General features: G+C 40.0%; 1 protein-coding gene across 1 annotated transcript in view; it reads left to right on the top strand.

Moving 5' to 3' along the window:
- The window catches only part of CILP (cartilage intermediate layer protein), a 34,046-nt gene extending 12,635 nt beyond the window's left edge, over positions 1 to 21,411 (top strand). The window contains exons 2-9 of the mRNA XM_018572242.1: positions 3,267 to 3,381; positions 7,823 to 7,915; positions 8,054 to 8,323; positions 12,720 to 12,905; positions 13,178 to 13,486; positions 16,738 to 16,846; positions 17,616 to 17,773; positions 19,064 to 21,411. Coding sequence (XP_018427744.1) covers positions 3,321 to 3,381; positions 7,823 to 7,915; positions 8,054 to 8,323; positions 12,720 to 12,905; positions 13,178 to 13,486; positions 16,738 to 16,846; positions 17,616 to 17,773; positions 19,064 to 21,411 — 3,534 coding nt within the window. The 5' untranslated portion in view covers positions 3,267 to 3,320. The remainder of the gene's footprint in view (positions 1 to 3,266; positions 3,382 to 7,822; positions 7,916 to 8,053; positions 8,324 to 12,719; positions 12,906 to 13,177; positions 13,487 to 16,737; positions 16,847 to 17,615; positions 17,774 to 19,063) is intronic.
- Positions 21,412 to 21,613: the final 202 nt, after the last annotated feature.

Raw genomic sequence — 21,613 nt, 5'->3', positions numbered from 1 at the left:
ATGACTAGAAATCACAGGGCCCCATGGCAAAATTGTGTATGGGGCCCTGTGATTTTTTAGTTACGCCCCTTGCAGAGCCCGCCTGAGAGTGACCCTGCCCACCTGAGACCCCACCATAGACTCTCTATGGTGGGCTCTGCAGGGTCTCAGGTGGCCTGGTCACAACCCTTGCACACCTCTTACCTGTCAGCCCGATCCACTACAGTGTAGGAGGCCGGGGCCCGGCAGCTGTGGAGGAGGAGGAAGAGGCCAGGCACAATGGCAGTGGAGGAGGAGGAGGCGGCCTGCAAATGTGGTGCCCCGCCGTGGTTTTTGCAGTCTCAGGCTCCTGTGGGGCACCTAGGACCACGGGAAACAGTGTCATGATGGAGAGCATCCGAACATCCATTCTGCTCTGTGCTCTCTGCTCTTCCTGTTTTAGAGTGTCAGAAGCCGGCTGAAGTGCCAGTTACACAAGCAGTTACACAAGCAATCAAGCACAATCCTGTGTTTAATCACCTGTATTGAAGGGCAGGAGAGACATCAGTAGTATAATAGACCCCTGATGTTTTGCTTGTTAGCCCCTATGTCAGTGGTGGCGAACCTTAGTACTCCAGCTGTGCCCAAACTACAAATCCCAACATGCATCTGCCTCAGGGAGTTATGTCTGTGGCTGTCAGAGCTTTGCAATGCCTCATGGGACTTGTAGTTCCAAAACAGCTGGAGTGCCAGGGTTCACCCCCACTGCCCTATGTTATAGCAATAAAGTTAAAGTGGAAAATACATTTTAAAAAAGTTTTTAAAAAATAACAAAATAATTTAAACTGAAACAAAATAAAACCAACCCGCTGCCCTCATCATCTGCATGTGAATGAACATGTGTGCATGAGGCATGCATATAACCGCAAATGTCGGAGTGAGAGCAATAATTCTAGGGCCATAATTCACTGTTAACTCTAAACTGATGAGCAGTATAGACTTTTATAGCGTTGCCTACGAACAATTTTGAGTACCATAATTTTTTGCCTTTGCAAGGGTACACGTAATTTTAACACTTGACATGTTTGGTATCTATTTACGTGATGTAACCCCATCTTTTATATTTTACCAAAAACTGTGTATTAACTTGTGTTTGTGTGTGCCCAAATTCATTTTAGTGGGGGGGTTTTTTCTACAAATATCAAATTGATCAACATTTGTGCAAATCTTGTGCAGCATAAAAAATGCAGCTATGTTTTTTTTTGTTCTACCGGACCTCTGCTCACAGAAAATATATAATTGTTTGGGGGTTTAAAATAATTTTCTATCCAAAAATTCAGATTTTAGTATGCGTGTGCAAAAATTACAAAATTGCTCCGGTACTAAGGTGGTTACATTTTAAATCAGCATATTATAAGTAGGTCCTATGGAAAAACATTGGTATTTCACAATAGAAACAAGAGAGAGCTGAGAGGCTGTTGGTATTTTCATTATAATCTATTGCTTGGAATTGTAGTCCTGCATAGTTGGTGGTATTCTGCTGCATTGCTGTATAATGATTATGCAACAATGCAGAATAGCACCAACTATGCAGGACTACAAATCCCAGCAATACATTATATTATTAAGTAGGGACACACCATTGCCAATACTGGCATTTTCACAAGTACTCTTAATTGTGAAAATGCCCCGATACTAAGCACAGATACCGGTGTTCTGTCGAGAACACCGACATAGTCGAAATTGCCGACTTCCGTACTATTATCGAGGAAACCGGAATTTATTGACAAAGTATTTAGTTTGGATCGTTAATTGTGACCGTTAATAATATGTCATCCATCATTTACTGCCATGGATGGCATATTATTAACGGTCACAATTAACGATTACACACTAACACTTTGTAAATAAATGCCGGTTTCCTCGTTAATTCCGTCTGTGCGTAAGTTCAGGTACTGGGTCAGCGTTCTCGACAGAACACCAGCACTAAATTTTTAAACTGAAGCAGCTGCTTGAGGTTCCGCGCTTGCTGGGGACCTCGGCAGCCTTCCGTTAACCACGCGGTGCCATGGCGATGGGGGGTCGGGGGGCCCTTCATAGTTTCTTGCATCGGGGGCCCTGAAGGTTCTAGTTACGCCACTGATAGTAGACATCTCTAAGCTGGTATAAGAAGACAAGAGAACCAGCTAAATGTTTGAATTGGGGTATTAAACATGTATGAAATGGGCTGGTTGCTTCACAGTCCGATGAACTGCATGTGGTGCATTACCATGTGTTGCTTTAAGGCAGCTTATTCATTTAAATGGGCTACCAATGGAACAACAGACCAGAAAACAGACTAATGTTTTTTTGCACCACAGCGCATGGTAGTGCATTACTGTGCGATGTGTTGCACTGCAACACAGGTGAATGCCACTGCAATGCACTAATGCGTGCAAGGTGCACTACCATGCATTTCAGCAATGCACATATTAACGCAATGCATAGATGTAAAGCCTAACCAATTTGAAGCACTGAAATCCTCTTGCTTATTCTCACCATGGCGAAAAGAAAGTAATCTTTACACCTTATAACCAGCAAGATGCTTCTTCAATTTTCAAAATGCACGAGTAATATAAAAGCTGTAGTCTGATTATTTGTTACATGCAGTGCATTCATTTTTCTTTTCTCCAGATTTTGGTAATAAGTCCCCTCATACGGATCTGTTTTCAGCACTATTTAATCTGGTTCATTTTGTGTTTGCTATAAGGAAATTTCTAGAGCATCACAATGTATGGTTTCTGTAAAGAATATAAAAATGTATTTCACACGATGTGATACATGAGAGATGACCAAACTTCGCCCCTCCAGCTATGGTGAAACAACAAATCCCATCATGCATCTGTCTCTGGAAGTCATGCCTGTGGCTGTCAGAGTCTTGCAATGTCTTACCGGATTTGTAGTTACACCACAGCTGGAGGGTCAGATTTTGGCTACCCATGCTCTACATCTTCATTCATTTTTCTTACCAACTTTTGGTAAACTTTTACCAAGGGATCAGTATCATCATCTTCATTCTAAATAGCAGCTAATCTTACAGTGTTCATGAGGGCCAAAGTTCCCTTGATAATGAAATAGGCACCAAATCAGGGAACAGGGAGTCTTAAAAGATCCAGGAACCAACTGTCCAATTGCAATGGTTGGCAGTGATTTGTTTTTAGGAAGCAATGTTCAGTGATTTTGGATTTATGGATTTTGCAATGTTTAGAGTGTTTTGGTATTTAATTACAGAACAGTGTTAAGAGGATGTTGTTAAAATGTTTTGGCAGGTGCTTTGACATCTCCCATCCGTGTGATCCAGGAGTGGACAACTCCAGAGTAAGATGAGATCTGGCTTGCTCACTTGCCTGCTGTTCTTGGAAGTGGCCTATGTGTCTGGACAAGGTTAGTATTGATATTACAACAAGCACTCTGAATCAGACACACATGTCAACAAGATGAAACTTTCCTCGTTAGCTGCAGATGTCTTCAATAAATCAAGAGTGAAAAATTTAAATTCCAGATTTCCTCACTGTCATCTAGGAAACATTATGGACAATTATGTTTTTCTTCTTATGCAGCTGTCAGCTAAATGTCAGAATGCTAACTTTCTTTCTCACCTGTTGACTGACTAAAAACACTTATGACAGCATAAATACACAAATTGTTTCCATCTGTTTTTAACTTCTAGCACTAGATTCAATTATTTTTATCTTACCGGTAAAATCCATCTCCTGAAGTACATAACAGCACACAGGGAGTTCATTCTCATACCACTGGGAGAGTCAACAATGTCCTGGCTCAGGTGGAAGGTACAATGGTCCTAGGGCTGAGAACCACTTTATCCTTGTGGACTAAAAGGGAGGATTCCTTGCAGGCTAATGCTGCCAGTTCAGAGACACGCCGTGCAGAGGTTATGGTGACAAGGAAGGGCACTTTCTAAGTGAGCATGGGCAGAGGGATATCCCTGAGTGGCTCAAAGCAGCTTCTGAAGAGCTGATAACACAGGGTTGAGGTCCCAGGGTGTCGCCAGAACACACACAGGAAGAACAATGTGAGTGACTCCCTGGACAAAGCCTTATATACAGGTGAAACTCGAATAATTCGAATATCGTGCAAAAGTAATTGCAGTAAGTGCTGCAAAAGGGGCCCAAACCTAACAGTGCTAAAGAGAAAAAGTCCAAAGAAATTCAGAAACAATCAATAATTTATTTTTCCCTTGTACTTGTAACTTGCAGTTTACACTACAGGGACGTACCTTTTAAACTAATTTATAATTTATCATTTCTGATTGATTCCATCCTGGCTGTATTTTAAACCACATGCATTTTGGAGCTATGGGATTCTCTTAACTCTAGAGCATCAAGTTATTTCTCTCCATATGTTTGGGTTTCAATACTCCTTTTCTTCACAAACCCAAAATAATTATAGACTTAAAGAAGAACTCCAGGATTGTTTTTTAAATTAACCCTTGCCGCATCAAAGATATACTCACTCAAAGCTCCGAGCCAGCCAGCTGTCACAACGCTCCCTCTAGCCTGTCTCCTTCTCCCTGCAGCATTGTAATCTTACTCAGTGTCCTTCCGTCTATGCGCTGGGAGGAATTTATCAAGACTGGAGCAGACAAAATCTGGAGCAGCTGTGCATGGCAACCAATCAGCTTCTCTCTTCAGTTTGTTAAGTTAAGAGTTGAAAATGAAAGAGAGAAGCTGATTGGTTGCCATGCACAGCTGCTCCAGATTTTGTATGCACCAGTTTTGATAAATTCTCCTCACTGTGTATAGATGTTGATGATTTACGGAACCTTAGACCATTGCAGGGAGGGGGAGAGACCTTGGAAAAGCCAGTGTAAGAAGAAGGCGGCTTGGAGCATCGGGTGAGTATATCTTTGTTCTTTAACTAGGACACAAATGAGCAGTTAACCCTTGCAGTGCCGGGATAGCCCTGCTGCAAGGGTTAATAAAAAAAAATGTCCTGGAGTTCTTCTTTAAAACAGTGGTGAGTTCTCCTAAACTGGCAGAGAAAGGCTAATTAAAAGGAAAAAAAAAACTAAAAAAAATTCCACACGTCATTACTGAATCTCTGATGAATTTATTAAATACTTATAATGGCAGCAAATACTAACTAAAAGCTTAACATAATCCTGTATAAAGAAATGTACTTGGTCTTCATTCACACTATGCGATTTGGCATTCCTGCAGCAGGAACCTATGGATTCCCGTGGTAGGAATCCCAAATATCCTGTTTAGATACAGCCGTTATAATCGTTCAAATTAACGACCTGGTGACAGTGGCCGCATCTGGAAGTGGCAGTCTGCATGTAATCATATGTGATATGATTACATGCAGTGTGCAATAGATCATTGTTGCTGGACGCAACTATCCTGAAATTTTTCATAATTTAAGGCAGGACAGCAAAGGTTTTACCTACTGTTACGTATTGTTTTGATTGTACAAACTCTTGACGTATGACTGTGCCAAATGTGAAATGTTCAAATTTTGCTTGAGGAGAAAGGCATGTGAAATGGTAAATCAATGAGACAATACCCAGGTTCAGGTTCAGAGGTAAACGCACATTTTTATTTGTCCATCCAGTGTTTATTACAAAATGGTGTTATTAATCACAGCAATAATGTACCCTACAGCCACAACTGAGCACCAAAGAGCAAGAAAGGAAGTTGGTCACATGCTTTAATATTTTGAGTGACTTCCTGATTTAGCTTTTCTCCATGGAACGCAGCTGTTGTGTGATTCCTGACACTGCCATTCATCTCTGGAATTCAGTACTGAGGGCATTATTATACTTAAAACCAAGTTCTCACCAAGTCTAACTATAGAAGGCTTGAGATCAAGTGGCCATGGGTATATTTTGGGAGCTTGGCATTCATTGCTGTCAAATAATAGATGAAGAATTGTCTTCCCCAGACACATGGTGGGGTGAGGGTCTTCTTCAAATAACATTTAGCAAAAAAAAAAGGCAAAGCGCTGTTTGTTCAAAACTAGTTCGCAGTAAGGCCACGATATCTTCTGCATATACAGTATAACTAAACTGCAACATTCTTTATTGTTTTAACACTTTTTTCTTTTGGAATTAGAAGGGTTCTCATTTGGGAAGTGTGTGACTGTGTAACTTTTTTCCTCTCTTAGTAACCAATCAGCTTTTCCTTGTTCTGCTGTCAGGTCAAGTTACATAGCATAAAGCAGATACTGATTGGCTGCTAGACTATTCTTTAGTAAACAATATGGATACAAACGTACACTGGTAGAAAATACTAAAAAAAATAATGTGAGTAATATATAACAATATATCATATGTAAATAAATCAAATAACCACAAAAGGTGTCCATATAGCAATCTATATAAAAAAGGAAAATCCCCTTTTAAATATTCACAATGTGATGCAGGCAAACAATCCAAAATGTAGTGTAAAATACCAAATGAGGATTGTTCTCCAAACTTAAACCCCCGGTAACAAACTCACTGGAATGCAATGACCCCTTATGTAAAAACAAAAAGGTCTAATAAGACTGATAGGATGTACCCAGATATTCTATTATACAGGATTTATTATTATACAGGATTTATACAGTATAGCGCCAACAGTTTGCACAGCGCTTTAAATATAGGGAATACATTATAATTACAATACAATTCAAGACAAGATGGTAAGGAGGGCCCTGCCTGTGAGGGCTTACAATCTAAACGGGAGGGGCAAGTGAAACATGAGGAGGTAGCTGTGTGGGGATGAATTGTTTGAGAACACGATGGTTCAGTGGGTAGGTTGAGGAGGGATAGGCAGATATACACTGGTAATCAATGATATTCGTATCCCCATTATTACTTACATTGGATAACCATGATGAAAGGCAGAGAAAAGAAGAAGAGATCCTCATAGCGTAAAAACTAAGGATTTAGGCCTGGTTCACACCTGTACGTTTTGTAGCGCGTTCAACGCTCTACGAACGCTCTACAAAACGCTCAAACATGAAAATCCCATTGTTTTCTATGGGTATGGTTCACACCTTGCCGTATTTCAGCCCGTCTGAACGCGCTACAAAACGGCCTACGCCTGAAAAGGTACATGAGCTTTTTTGTGGCGTTTTTGTTGCGTGTTTCCATTGGGATACAGCCAAGTAGCCCTCGGAAACGCGAGTTTGTCACGCGGTTTTTTACCGCGAATCGCGGTAAAAACGCGTGTCACGAAACGTGCATATATGATACGCCTAGGTATGAACAGAGTGTTATTAAAACAACATATAAAAAATGACAGCAAATGCACTCACAAAAAAAGTGCTTAGCCCAGTACTCAGGAATTAACCGCTCAGACACCTTTGGGACGTTGCACCAAATGCAAATTCTGCTTCATAGTATTTCTTTTCTGTGAAATCACCACTAAATGCAGAATCTGGTAACTGCAGATTACCATTTATTTTATTGTGAGGCCATACATCTTGAAAGGAACATTCACTTTATTCAAGCCTTGGTGGAGGGGGATTGTGTGAACCCCGGAAACACATTGGCTGTTTCAATGTACTGACCTTTTCAAATAAACGATTGTTTTGGGATTAAATTGTGGCGGCATCCCCATCTGTCCTCTTTCCATTTGTACCATTGACAACTGTCCATTGTGTGGACCCTGTGGCTGCTGAAATTTGCTACCACACGAAACGCCGGCAATATATTTTTTAGAACAAAATGTGATCTCACATGGTCTATAAAGTAATTAATCTTGCTCTATTGCGCCTTCCTCTGAATTTTACTAAAATACTTATCACTACACTATGTACTTACATATCCCTAATGTTAAAAAGCTGATTTACTGATTCACTTTGATTTATACCGCAGGATCCCGGAATAGTGATGGCGTGTTAAATCACTCCACAAGAAGAGTTCGTGTTGGCAAGAGAATTATCAGTCCTGCAGTGAGGAAAAAAGATGGTATAATAATCACTTCTGTGTTGTCACTGTTTACTATAAATATCCTTATACCGCTGTCTATTAGCATTCGTTTCCTGTGTGTGCCTTGTAAATGGACATTATTTCCCAGTTCATCCTAACATCTAATATAAATTTCAGAGTTTCAGGAGTGGACAACTTGGTTCAACATTGACCACCCAGGTGGCAATGGAGACTATGAACGTCTTGATGCTATCAGATTTTACTACCCAAGCCGAGTTTGCCAAAAGCCCCTCCGCATGGAGGCACGGACCACAGAGTGGGTTCCAGCAGGCAAGACAGGAGAAGTGGTACACTACAGTCTGGCAAAGGGCTTCTGGTGCATCAATAAGGAGCAACCAGAGGGCAAAAATTGCTCTAACTATTCCGTTCGTTTCCTGTGCCCAGTGGGTGAGTCCGCCTCTGTTATTTCACTTATTTACAAAGTGCAGAATGGTTAGTTCTTAAGGTACACATTTGTGCACCTTCCCGGTCACACAGAAAACCTTTAGCAAAAAAGTAGTTTGCTTATCATTTCTACATACTGCATATTAAAGCTACACTCCAGGAGATAGAAAAATTCAGATATGCTTTTATTTAAAAAAAAAAAAATGATTAATACATCATTATTTTGTTTAGAACTAACATAAGCACCTAAATCCGTCTTGGCATCAGCCTCCTGTGATCACCTGTACAGCAGCACTCTGACTGGGAGAGGCAGTGGCAGTATTCTGAGCCAGTTAGGTTTCTACTGCTTTGCACAGTGCTCTAATACTGAACATGCTGAAAGTGTTGTTTGCAGCCAAACTGGGATGACACCTACTTTAGATTTGTTACATTTCCCAATCAAATAGCATAAAAAATTAAAAGTCGCACCTTTCCTTTTTTAGATGCTCTTTCTGCTAATTCCAGGACTGAAAATTCCTGCTTAGTTCTCACTGTTCTGTGGAGTTTTGTTTTAAATAAGTAACCCTGTCTGTACTGTGCTGGCAGACTTCATTAACACGCATAAACTAGAAGAGCAGGGCTGCCTGTCCTAACAAAGGGTTAAAGCCCTGAAGACATTTTGGGGAATGTATCAAAACCAAAGCAGACAGAATTAGGAGCAGTTGCCCATGGCAACCAATAAGCTTCTTTCTTCAGTTTGTCCAGTTAAGGTTTGAAAATAAAAGAGAGAAGCTGATTGGTTGCTATGGGCAGCTGCTCCATACTGTGTCTGCTCCAGTTTTGATAAATTCCCCTCATTGCATGTTAATGACGAGACGCTCAGTCTGTCCTAAGCCTTTCTATTAGGACAGTCAGTGTTTGCTATTTCTGAAACTGAGACAGGAGGATGCAAAGACCTGTTAAATAGAGACATCTAAAAGGTAAGAAATATATATTTTTAAATTATTGATAGATATGCTGTGTGACTAAGAACACATAACAGACATAAAGTGGGGCTTTTCTAAATTTTGACTGCAAAAGTGGAAATACACTTTAAAGCACCAGAGAGCACAAGGATGGCCTCATCAGTGCGCACGAGGGTGGCCTCATCAGTGCGCACGAGGGTGGCCTCATCAGTGCGCACGAGGATGGCCTCATCAGTGGGCACGAGGATGGCCTCATCAGTGCGCACGAGGATGGCCTCATCAGTGCGCACGAGGATGGCCTCATCAGTGCGCACGAGGATGGCCTCATCAGTGCGCACGAGGATGACCTCATCAGTGTGCATGAGGATGACCTTATCAGTGTGCAGCACTTTTTTCAATGTTCAGCCCCCAGCTGTGATGGGTCCTGGACCAATCGCTTTTGCTCAACTGCACAGTGCTCTGCGGGGAGCATCAGGACATGTTTGCACTGTATGGTTATGGTTTACTGGATCAGAATACTGTCTGAACAGAATTTTAAATCATGCAGCAGGTTAAACAATTTACACATATGTATTTTGGCTGTATGCCTGGAGTTTAGCTTTAAATAAAAAACCTGGGGTTTCCGCTTTTATTTGAACTTAATATATATTATTGATACACAAGCAATGTTTTATGCAATGTTAATAATTATTAGCTTTCAACTTCACTTTGCAACCAGCTATGAATTTCCAAAGAAACGTCAAATATTATTTCCTTGTAACCACTGAAACTTGAGGCATTGTGTACTTGGTATGTGTACAGAAAGCCCCCAAAGGTGTAATTTCCTGCTCACGTCTTTGTCTCGCTGCTTTGCTTTTATTTCAACACTGAGACTTATTATGTGACCATAACAGGCAGACATCCCCCCAGTTAGCACGTGGGAAGTAAATGGAATGCAAGTGTGAATTTGTTACCTATCAGCGGGAGATGAATTGAAGATTTGTTTAAACAAATGTGTAATTATTATTTAATACAGTTTTAGCTTTAAAATACATGTACTTAATAATAAATCTGCAGAGCAGAGATTTATGATGGTATGAAAACCGAAGGTGAACATGTAGGCAGTTATAAAATGGAGCCATGTAAGCCAGTTAGGAATGTCCAGAAAGACGTTTTAAATAATATCTCAGCATTCATACCGGGAGTGCATTGAATTAAACAAATCTAATAAATGGAGCTTGCTGATTGGCAGGCAGAGCAGAGTTATAACTTTTCCAGTGAGCTGCTTCTTCACTATTCAGTCACAGATTTAACAAGCTGTATTTGTTTTATTGAGTGAAGAAGAATAAATGCTATGGTGTCTGGCAGGGCTGTCTGGATTTAAAAAGATGGCTGAGCAAAATTACACATTTTCTGGTACATAAAACAGTTCACAAATACGTATTACCAAAGTGTATTTAATTGTATGCCTATGGTTATGTGTCAGAGGCCAAGAAAGAAAATCAATAAAAGTCAAATAAAACAAAATAATGGGCTTAAAAACTGTGTCCACCTAAAATATTAGAACGCACGGAATTTAAAGCAAAAGAAAACTTTTTCCTTGTACCCAATTGGATGATTTAGGTGAACACAGGTTCCCGTTACTTCACTCGGGGTCAAAGTATAAAAAGTTCTACCCCATTATTCCTCAATATACACAACTTTCTTGTTTCTTAAACAAGTTGTTTGTATGACATGTTCTTAACAGATTATATATATATATATATATGTATATACAGTATATACACATATATTTTTTTTTTCCTGAATATAATCACCAACATTCAATTGTAAGAACAAATTTGATATCTGACATACATTTGTATTACGTGGGGGTCATATCTGTCCCCTTAACAGCATAATAGGTTGTTATGTGACCCATCGGCAACAGGGGTTGGTGTGTGGAGGAGCTCTGTCCAATTTTGCTTTCTCTTACTTGACATGCACTACTGACTGGACATATAGTTAGTACTGAATGCATGTACATGTGATACATATTATAGGCCACCAACTCGTCTCTTTAATTTATACAAGTTCCATAGTTAGTTTGATGCCATGGGCACTCGTAGTGCACCATATAACTTTTGCAATTCATTAATAATCCATTAAAAAGACAACGCTGCAGAACTTTCTCCATTACACACTGTAGAGGTTTTTCTCAAACCATGGTCTGCAGGCCACCATTGGTCCATGGGCTTGTGCCAGGTGGTCCACAGCCAGCTTCCTGTGTTCTGTTATAGGATGTGCTGTCCTAGTGACAGTGGGCAGGTTTGCCACATCACATTCCCCTGAGCCTACTAGGAAAGAATGGCACTATACTACGGTGTTGCTAATGGTGTTATTAATGACAGTGGAGTATTAAAGACATCACTCTATTATCAAGGTAGAACCAAGCATGGACGCTGTCTGTTCAGCAATAGGGCTCCAAACACCAGAGACATTAGGAGAGAGGTTAGGGAGCCGTTATGACAAATGTGTGCTGATGCAGCTTGGACAAAGTAATTGACATAGGACCCTATACAAAAAAATAAATAAAGCAAAAGAGTGGTAAAGAAGAAGACAAAGGAAAACACTGGTGAGAAGCAGTAAAGAATATATAATTTGTTGTCACCCTGTCACATGTGCCCTGATTCAGAGTACAAATGGATGTTCAAGAATGCACTGCACAGTGAAAGTTCCACCACTGTCACTATTAATAAACTGGTCCAGAGCAATGATGTGCATCTGATGCTGGAGCAAGTAAATGTAGGAAGAAATTGGCTGAAAATGTTTGCCTAAATCAGCAGAACTGATTTCAAAAATTGATGAAAACTGTTTTATGGATAAAAAAGGCTTATTTTTCAAAGTGCTTTACCAAAGTAAATATCAGTTTACCAAAGTAAATGTCTAGTTAAGGTTCAGATCTCCCTTAAGGTCCACGAGTCTCATATTTCATAATGCCATATATTATGGCTGGTTTACTAAAGAAGTTGAGAATCTTCACAAAATAATTTTGTGAATATTTACTTCAATTATCCAATCATATGCAAAGCAAAATATTGTTTACTTATTTCTTTGCATATGATTGGATAATTTAAATGTATTTAATGTATAATTAATTGCGTGATGATTCTCAACTCCTTTAATATGTATCAGTGATTCTCTTTATGGAGAGGCTAGGATGAACCAGTTGCCATTTCGTGTCAACATGTTGCATCAATGAACACCTTTTAATAATAAACATCAAAAAAGTACAGTACTCCTTTTCATTATATTATGTTCTGTAGACCCCGGACTATTTGAGGAATTTGTAGACCATTTGTTTAACAATTGTTGCTGATCAGTGAGCATCACTAGCTACTTCCATGTTATAATTTCTGTTATTTCAATTTCTCTGGATTGTAGGTACAGGCATATTGGATCTTACATCTCTTTAACAATAAATTAATTTGTTTCAGTTTTAACAACCTCTCTTCCAAAAGAAGCTTGGTCAGAATGGTCAGCATGGAGTGAGTGCTCAGCCAAATGTGGCAGCACAGGCATGCAGACCCGGAGGAGGACATGCCTAGCAGAGGACCAGTGGCAAGAGCACTGTAATGGTCCCACAGAGGAGGGACGCAGGTGTACTGGACAACCATGTATAGGTAATAGGAAGTCAGAACACAAGATTTTACATCTGTGGTTGCTAAAGAACTTACTGAATAATGACAATTTTTATAAAATGCTAAACTCTGCAAATATTAAACCTCCTTTCCATTAGCAAGGATTTTGTTGCACCCTGTGACATAATAGAGAATATTTTTAAAGAGGACGATGCAGGGAAAGTATGTTCAAAAGCTGATCTCTCCTTATTTAAGTGACAGGTTGTACAGGCAACTGTACTAATGTATAATTCTTATTCTCTTTCACTGAACAGAATGCAATATGAGCTGTCCTGTGGGTAAAGTAAGTGCAGACTGCAGTGTCTGTGAATGCAAAAACCAAGTATTGTATGGTACAGTAGCACTTCCAGATGGAGCTCCTGCTGCTGGTGCAAATGTCTACATCATGTCTAAAAAACCCAAACTGAAAGCTGTATCAGATTCTCAGGGGAAGTTCCGAGTGGTGGGATTGTGTCCTGACAGCACACTGCAGCTGAAAATGGAAAAATATTCTTTGGTCAATGTAAAAATACCCAAGAGAAACAACACATCCTCTTCTATCACCATCACATTGAAGAGGAAAGGTAAGACTGGTCATCCTGTCAATATACTGGGTATGAACCTGAGTGGTGGCTAAAGGGGCAATAGTTTTTATTCCTTACATTTTGATAAATAGGAAATAATGGCAGATCATAGGAGGAGCTCTGATATTTTTCCATGCTGCATGCTAATTGCCCAGGAATATGCTTTGTGAAATACTCTGTTAAGCAGTCCATGCAGCAATAGTAACATTGCCATCTCTGAGCCCATTTTACATTACAGAACAGCTTTAAAAACAATGTTCTGTTTTTATGACTTTCAGGCCAAGTAACCATATCTTCTGCTTCATGATCTGCCGCAGTTAGTACTAACAACTGATCAGAGTGCAACATCTGCCTGATCTTTTGCAACAAGTATAATCATCACGAAGTGTACATTTTCAGCACATCACGAGTATATTCCATGAGCAGTCAAGAAGGAGTTACACGAGTATAAAAATGAGAAATGATTTTCCGAACTACAAGCTTGCTAAAACTGCCTAACTGTCTCTAATTAGAACAGGGGTTCTTAAACTTTCCTCTAGATTTGTGAGGGGGAGCAGACTGTGACCAGTGGGAGTAGAAGATGCTCCAGGATGAGTGGTCAGTGGGAGTCAATATGGCTAATGGTTTGTGGTCAGTTGTAGTAAAAAATGGCCTAGCTTCTGTGGTGAGTGGGAGGAGGAATATGGCCTCATCCTTGGCATCATTGGAAGGGATAATGTCCCATCACTGATATTAGTGGGAGGAATAGTACCACATTGTTGATGTTAGTTGGAGGAATGGTACACATTGTTGATGTTAGTGGGAAGAATAGTTCCCCATTGTTGGTGTCAATTGGAGTAATAATGACCCATTGTTGATGACAGTGGGAAGAATATTGACTTGTAGTTAGTGTTGGAGTAATAGTGCCCTATCATTTTTGTCAGTATGAAGAATATTGACCCATTGTTAGTGTTAGTGATAGTAATTGTGTCCCATCCTTGGTGTCAGTGGGAGTAATCATGCCCCATCCTTGGTGTCAGTGGGAGGAATCATGCCCCATCCTTGGTGTCAGTGGGAGGAATCATGCCATATTGTTTGTGTCAGAGATAGGAATTGTGTAACAAGGGCCGGTTAATGGTAATAGGAAGTCAGAACACAAGATTTTACATCTGTGGTTGCTAAAGAACTTACTGAATAATGACAATTTTTATAAAATGCTAAACTCTGCAAATATTAAACCTCCTTTCCATTAGCAAGGATTTTGTTGCACCCTGTGACATAATAGAGAATATTTTTAAAGAGGACGATGCAGGGAAAGTATGTTCAAAAGCTGATCTCTCCTTATTTAAGTGACAGGTTGTACAGGCAACTGTACTAATGTATAATTCTTATTCTCTTTCACTGAACAGAATGCAATATGAGCTGTCCTGTGGGTAAAGTAAGTGCAGACTGCAGTGTCTGTGAATGCAAAAACCAAGTATTGTATGGTACAGTAGCACTTCCAGATGGAGCTCCTGCTGCTGGTGCAAATGTCTACATCATGTCTAAAAAACCCAAACTGAAAGCTGTATCAGATTCTCAGGGGAAGTTCCGAGTGGTGGGATTGTGTCCTGACAGCACACTGCAGCTGAAAATGGAAAAATATTCTTTGGTCAATGTAAAAATACCCAAGAGAAACAACACATCCTCTTCTATCACCATCACATTGAAGAGGAAAGGTAAGACTGGTCATCCTGTCAATATACTGGGTATGAACCTGAGTGGTGGCTAAAGGGGCAATAGTTTTTATTCCTTACATTTTGATAAATAGGAAATAATGGCAGATCATAGGAGGAGCTCTGATATTTTTCCATGCTGCATGCTAATTGCCCAGGAATATGCTTTGTGAAATACTCTGTTAAGCAGTCCATGCAGCAATAGTAACATTGCCATCTCTGAGCCCATTTTACATTACAGAACAGCTTTAAAAACAATGTTCTGTTTTTATGACTTTCAGGCCAAGTAACCATATCTTCTGCTTCATGATCTGCCGCAGTTAGTACTAACAACTGATCAGAGTGCAACATCTGCCTGATCTTTTGCAACAAGTATAATCATCACGAAGTGTACATTTTCAGCACATCACGAGTATATTCCATGAGCAGTCAAGAAGGAGTTACACGAGTATAAAAATGAGAAATGATTTTCCGAACTACAAGCTTGCTAAAACTGCCTAACTGTCTCTAATTAGAACAGGGGTTCTTAAACTTTCCTCTAGATTTGTGAGGGGGAGCAGACTGTGACCAGTGGGAGTAGAAGATGCTCCAGGATGAGTGGTCAGTGGGAGTCAATATGGCTAATGGTTTGTGGTCAGTTGTAGTAAAAAATGGCCTAGCTTCTGTGGTGAGTGGGAGGAGGAATATGGCCTCATCCTTGGCATCATTGGAAGGGATAATGTCCCATCACTGATATTAGTGGGAGGAATAGTACCACATTGTTGATGTTAGTTGGAGGAATGGTACACATTGTTGATGTTAGTGGGAAGAATAGTTCCCCATTGTTGGTGTCAATTGGAGTAATAATGACCCATTGTTGATGACAGTGGGAAGAATATTGACTTGTAGTTAGTGTTGGAGTAATAGTGCCCTATCATTTTTGTCAGTATGAAGAATATTGACCCATTGTTAGTGTTAGTGATAGTAATTGTGTCCCATCCTTGGTGTCAGTGGGAGTAATCATGCCCCATCCTTGGTGTCAGTGGGAGGAATCATGCCCCATCCTTGGTGTCAGTGGGAGGAATCATGCCCCATCCTTGGTGTCAGTGGGAGGAATCATGCCCCATCCTTGGTGTCAGTGGGAGGAATCATGCCATATTGTTTGTGTCAGAGATAGGAATTGTGTAACAAGGGCCGGTTAAAGTCAGTTAACAACTGCGGGCTGCAGTTTGGTGACCACTGAACTTAGAACTTTGGCTAGAGCCAAGTAAAAACAGCAAGAGGAAGGGCAGGTCACTACTGTGACTCATTCATGTGTGTTTACATTTCAGCTCAAGCTACTGAACTCTGTAATCAATTGGCATCTTTTAGCAAATATGGCATTGATAGGCAGGCAACTATAGCTTAACCTGCCGATTACATACAAAAAATAAAAAATATTCATATGTACAGTAACTGACTAAATAAAAATACTCTAATACTATTTATTTAATTTTTGTAGCCCGGACCAATATATATTCAGTATACATACATATATGCAAAGCTTATATACATTCATAAATTTTTTTCCTCTCCTAGAAAAGCCTTATATAGTGGAGAACCCTGAGTCCAAGGTCAGAAGAGTGGGTCAAAGTGTGACATTCTGCTGCAATGCTGTAGGTGAACCAATCATAGAGCAATACCTGTGGTGAGTAATGGGGATATGCTACACTTGCCTGATGTACAGTAGCATAATCATTTCCTAACTGTTGACTTAGATTGTATCCCAGACATCTAAATCTGTTCCTTCCATTACTAAGTCACAGTGTATATATCCCAAAATTTTCCTAGAGTACATTTAATAGTAAATATTTTCTGATTTTCATCAAACAGACCCTAAACCCTGTAAGTATTGGTTCTTGTGGCTTGTGAGACTTTGAACACACGCCTATACAAATGTAATACATGTAGGCTGCCCACGGATAAGGTTTTGAAACACTAGATCGTATAAGTGTCCTACAATAACTGCTAAAGTAATTAAAGGAGAACTATGAGCTGAGTGAATGAAACTGTCACACGTCGGCTCAATAGATCGGGAAGTGAGCGAACACATACCGTCGCTCGCTCACTTCTCCATATCCCTGCAGACAGCCGTGACTGTCAGTCACAGCTCCCTGCAGGGATTACCCCCCTTCCCGCTCCTCCAGTGCTGGCTCTGCCTGGCTCTGCCTCTAGATAGGCAGAGCCAGCTGTCACTCACGCAGCTGGGTGGATCTCGACAGCATTGTCGGGATCCGTCCCGGCTGCGGCGGTCTCAGTATACCGTGAGCTGTAGACCATAGTTCTCTTTTAATGTTATTCCGTTAGCAAGGCACATTGGTGCCCACCTGGAGGCATAAAGGGCTGCAGCTAGGAATGTATGTTACTGACGACAATTTATGTTTGTTCCACAACTCTAACCTTTCTTCTTTTTACAGGTACCATAATGATACTTTGCTAGATCATAGCATTTATAAATTCAGTAACCAGCTTGTTCTGAGGAAGCTGCAAACGAGCCAGGCTGGAGAGTACTACTGCAAGGCCAAAAATGATGCCGGATTTGTGAAATCCAGTCCTGCTAAGCTCAAGCTCATTGGTGAGATGAAACAAAGAATGAAAGCCAGTCAGACCATGTATACTAATTCTATAATGGTTTGGGGTCATTTTACATACTAATACATTTTAAATTATTTTATATAGACATTTAATACAGAATGCACAGTGACATGGGATTTACAGCGCATTATGGTTTTGCAAAAGCGAGAGCACGGCAAAAGCTCTTTCTCTTTGCTTAAAGTTTAATATAAAATAGATGAATTACTGTTTTAAATAATTTGGTTGTGTGTGTAAATTTCAGCTTGAGCTTTTGTGTGCTGAAGACTACAGGCTTAGGATAGACAGGTAAACATGTGAAAAAGAGCTCAGAGTGCCATCTGCTGGCTGGTATGAAAATACAAAATAATAATATGCAATACTGTGTATTAATGTGATTTAAATGTTTTACAAATTACTAATTTTTAAATAATGTAAAGATTAGTCTTGACCATAATACATAAATAAATAAAATATATCTAAAAACCTGTCTGTATTCACTTTAAATTAGAGTAAAGGAGATGTTGGAAATATCAGTCAGAATTTGTCAACTGTTTTTTTAACTGCAGACATTTAAATCTAGAATTGGTTACATGGGCAACCTATGTTGAGATTGATAATTCATTAATATCTGACTATGAAATATCAATCTTCATGCAGTTTATGTATTCTAGACTCATAGAGAAAGAAATCACTAACAAGTATTTATATTTCCTCTATAGATTAAGCAATCAATATAAACCTGTCATTTTAGAAAAAAACATTGATTTTCTTCACATAAGCAAACCTGTACTGAGGCTGGGAGGAGAAAGTCCAAAATCTTGATAAATGTCAAAAAAACATGTGCATGTTTTTTTATGTTGAAATTGGCTTCAGTCCATTTAAAAGTAAATGTCACAATTACTATTTATTTTAGTGTAGTATAACATCCCCAAAGTGGCCATTCTTCGTTTTCATGTCCAATATTTCTGAATGGTTACTCCATGTTTTTTGTAATGAGGAATAAGCAGAGAGATTTTGGCGAAATTGATTTGACCAGAAAATTACTGTTTTTGACTTCTATGGAATTTCAGGAAAGCAGAAGCTCTTGATTGAGCTGTTTAGGTGATATTTGCTTGAAAAAAAACTTTTTTTCTTTATTTAAGTGGTTAAGGGTGAGGACACATATTTTGGGAAGCAGCAATGTAGGAGGGGGTCGTATATACTACATTATGACTGACTAGATGATAGTATAATAATACAACATTATAATATTTTAAGGTGTTTATATTGATTCTTAATTTTATATTTTCAGCTAATGAAAAACTTGCCTGCAGTCCCAAACCAGAGAAAAATCTCATTAGGCTTCCGCATGACTGTTTTCAAAACAGCACCAATTCTTTTTACTACGACGTGGGAAAATGCCCCTCTACTTCCTGTCCTGGAGATCTGGAGAATGGACTGCGATGTAAAGATGCAGTGCCCTACTGCTGTGGAATAACTAAGACACAAGTTAAAGAGATCTCATGCCAGGACTATGTTCTTCCAGTTAAAGTGGCTGTTGAGTGTGGTTGTCTCAAGTGCACAGAGACCAAAATAATTGTCCGTGGAAGAGCTATTGCTGCTGATACAGGAGAGCCCTTGAGATTTGGACATATATACATGGGAAATGCAAGAATCAGCATGACAGGGTACAAGGGCACTTTCTCCATCCAAGTTCCTGCAGACAAGGAGAGACTGGTTCTTACTTTTGTTGATCGACTACAGAAATTTGTTAACACCACAAAGGTTCTTCCATTTAATAAAAAAGGGGGTGCTGTGTTTCATGAAGTTCATCTTCTTAGGCGAAAAGAGCCAGTAATATTGGACTCTATGGATACAAACCAGATATCACTCGGAGACATGGAAAACAGTGATCCCATGGCTGAACTGGAAATTCCTCCAAACTCTTTCTATCGACAGAATGGAGAACCGTACAATGGAAAGGTTAAAGCCAGTGTCACATTTTTGGATCCACGAAATATAACAACTGCTCCTGCTGCACAGAGTGACTTAAACTTTGTAAATGAGGAAGGAGATACCATGCCACTAAGATCTTATGGAATGTTCTCTGTTGACTTTACTGATGAGAAAGGTATAGAATCTTTAAATGCTGGAGCAGTTAAGGTCTACCTTGACTCCAATCAGGTCAAAATGTCAGAACACCTTCAGAAAATGAAGTTATGGTCTCTAAACCCAGAAACTGGGCTTTGGGAGGAAGAAGGAGACTTTGTGCAAGCAGCAGTTCGACGGGGTAAAAGAGAGGAGAGAACTTTCCTTGTTGGTAACATGGAAATAAGGGAAAGAAGACTGTTTAATCTTGATGTTCCTGAAAGCAGAAGATGTTATGTCAAAGTTCGTGCATACCGGAGTGAAAGGTTTCTACCAAGTGAACAAATAGAAGGTGTAGTGATGAACTTAATAAATATGGAACCTACATCAGGATTTTCTTCCAATCCTCGTGCTTGGGGTCGCTTTGACAGTGCCATAACTAGCTCAAATGGAGCCTGTTTGCCTGCATTTTGTGATGACCAAAGCCCAGATGCATACTCTGCATTTGTAACAGCCACTCTGGGTGGAGAAGAGCTAGAAGCAGTAGCGTCTTCTCCCAAGTTTAATCCAAATATTATTGGTGTTCCTCAACCGTATCTGAATAAACTGAACTACAGAAGAACTGATCATGATGATACCAAGGTCAAGAAAACAGCTTTTAGCATCAATGTAGCTAAGCCAAGTCCCAATGTTGCTGAAGAGAGCAACGGTCCTGTTTATGCTTATGAAAAACTTCAAGAGTGCGAAGAGGCACCCTACAGTGCTGCACATTTCAGATTTTACAGAGTGGAAGGTGACAGATATGACTTTAATGCTGTGTCTTTTAATGAAGATGACCCAATGAGCTGGACTGCAGACTATTTAGCTTGGTGGCCAAAGCCAATGGAGTATAGAGCCTGTTTCATGAAAGTTAAGATTGTTGGTCCTCAAGAGATTATTGTAAGATCTAGAAACATGGGTGGCACACATCCTCAGACAGTTGGACAGCTCTATGGAATTAGAGATGTGCGTAGTACCAGAGATATGGAGGAATCTAACCTCTCTGCAGCATGCATTGAATTCAAATGTAGCGGTATGTTGTATGATCAAGATCGAGTTGACCGTACACTGGTAAAGATTGTCCCACAAGGAAGTTGTCGAAGAGAAGTCATAAACACCATGCTGCATGAATACCTTGTCAACCACCTGCCAATGGCTGTCAACAATGACACCAATGAGTATACCATGTTAGGTCCTCTTGACCCTCTTGGGCACAATTATGGCATCTACACAGTAACTGATCAGGATCCAAGAACTGCTAAAGAGATTGCCCTTGGCAGATGCTTTGATGGCACCTCTGATGGTACATCAAGGGTCATGAAGAGTAATGTCGGAGTAGCTCTTACTTTTAACTGCTTGGACAGAGATGTTGGCCAGCCAAGTGTATTCCGCAGTGGGAATGGACTGGCTGCTGCAAGCTCCGCCAGACAGGGTGGCAGAAATGGAAGACAACAAAGAGAAAGCAGCGGACCTAGGTTAACAAGTAGACTACAGTCTCTCTTAGCTACCAGACAGCGCAGCAATACTCAGTAGATAATTAACGAATGTCAGGTCAGTTTTTAGCATATCATTTACCTTCATTGGTATGTTAAAAAATGTCTGCTAATTGCCATGGCTAACAAGTGAGGAGTCAGTTTTAAAATCACTGGCTGAGCTGGTTTGGGAAGAGTTACAAATGACTAAACTGAATATATACACGTATCCATACCTGTACTCAAGGCTTTCTCGATTAGTC

The sequence above is a fragment of the Nanorana parkeri genome, unplaced genomic scaffold (genome assembly GCF_000935625.1).
Source record: "Nanorana parkeri isolate BGI_ZX_2015 unplaced genomic scaffold, ASM93562v1 scaffold1974, whole genome shotgun sequence".
NCBI classification, from domain to species: Eukaryota; Metazoa; Chordata; class Amphibia; order Anura; family Dicroglossidae; genus Nanorana; species Nanorana parkeri.
The sequence above is the reverse complement of the archived record's forward strand: the minus strand, read 5'-3'. Positions and strand labels throughout refer to the sequence as shown.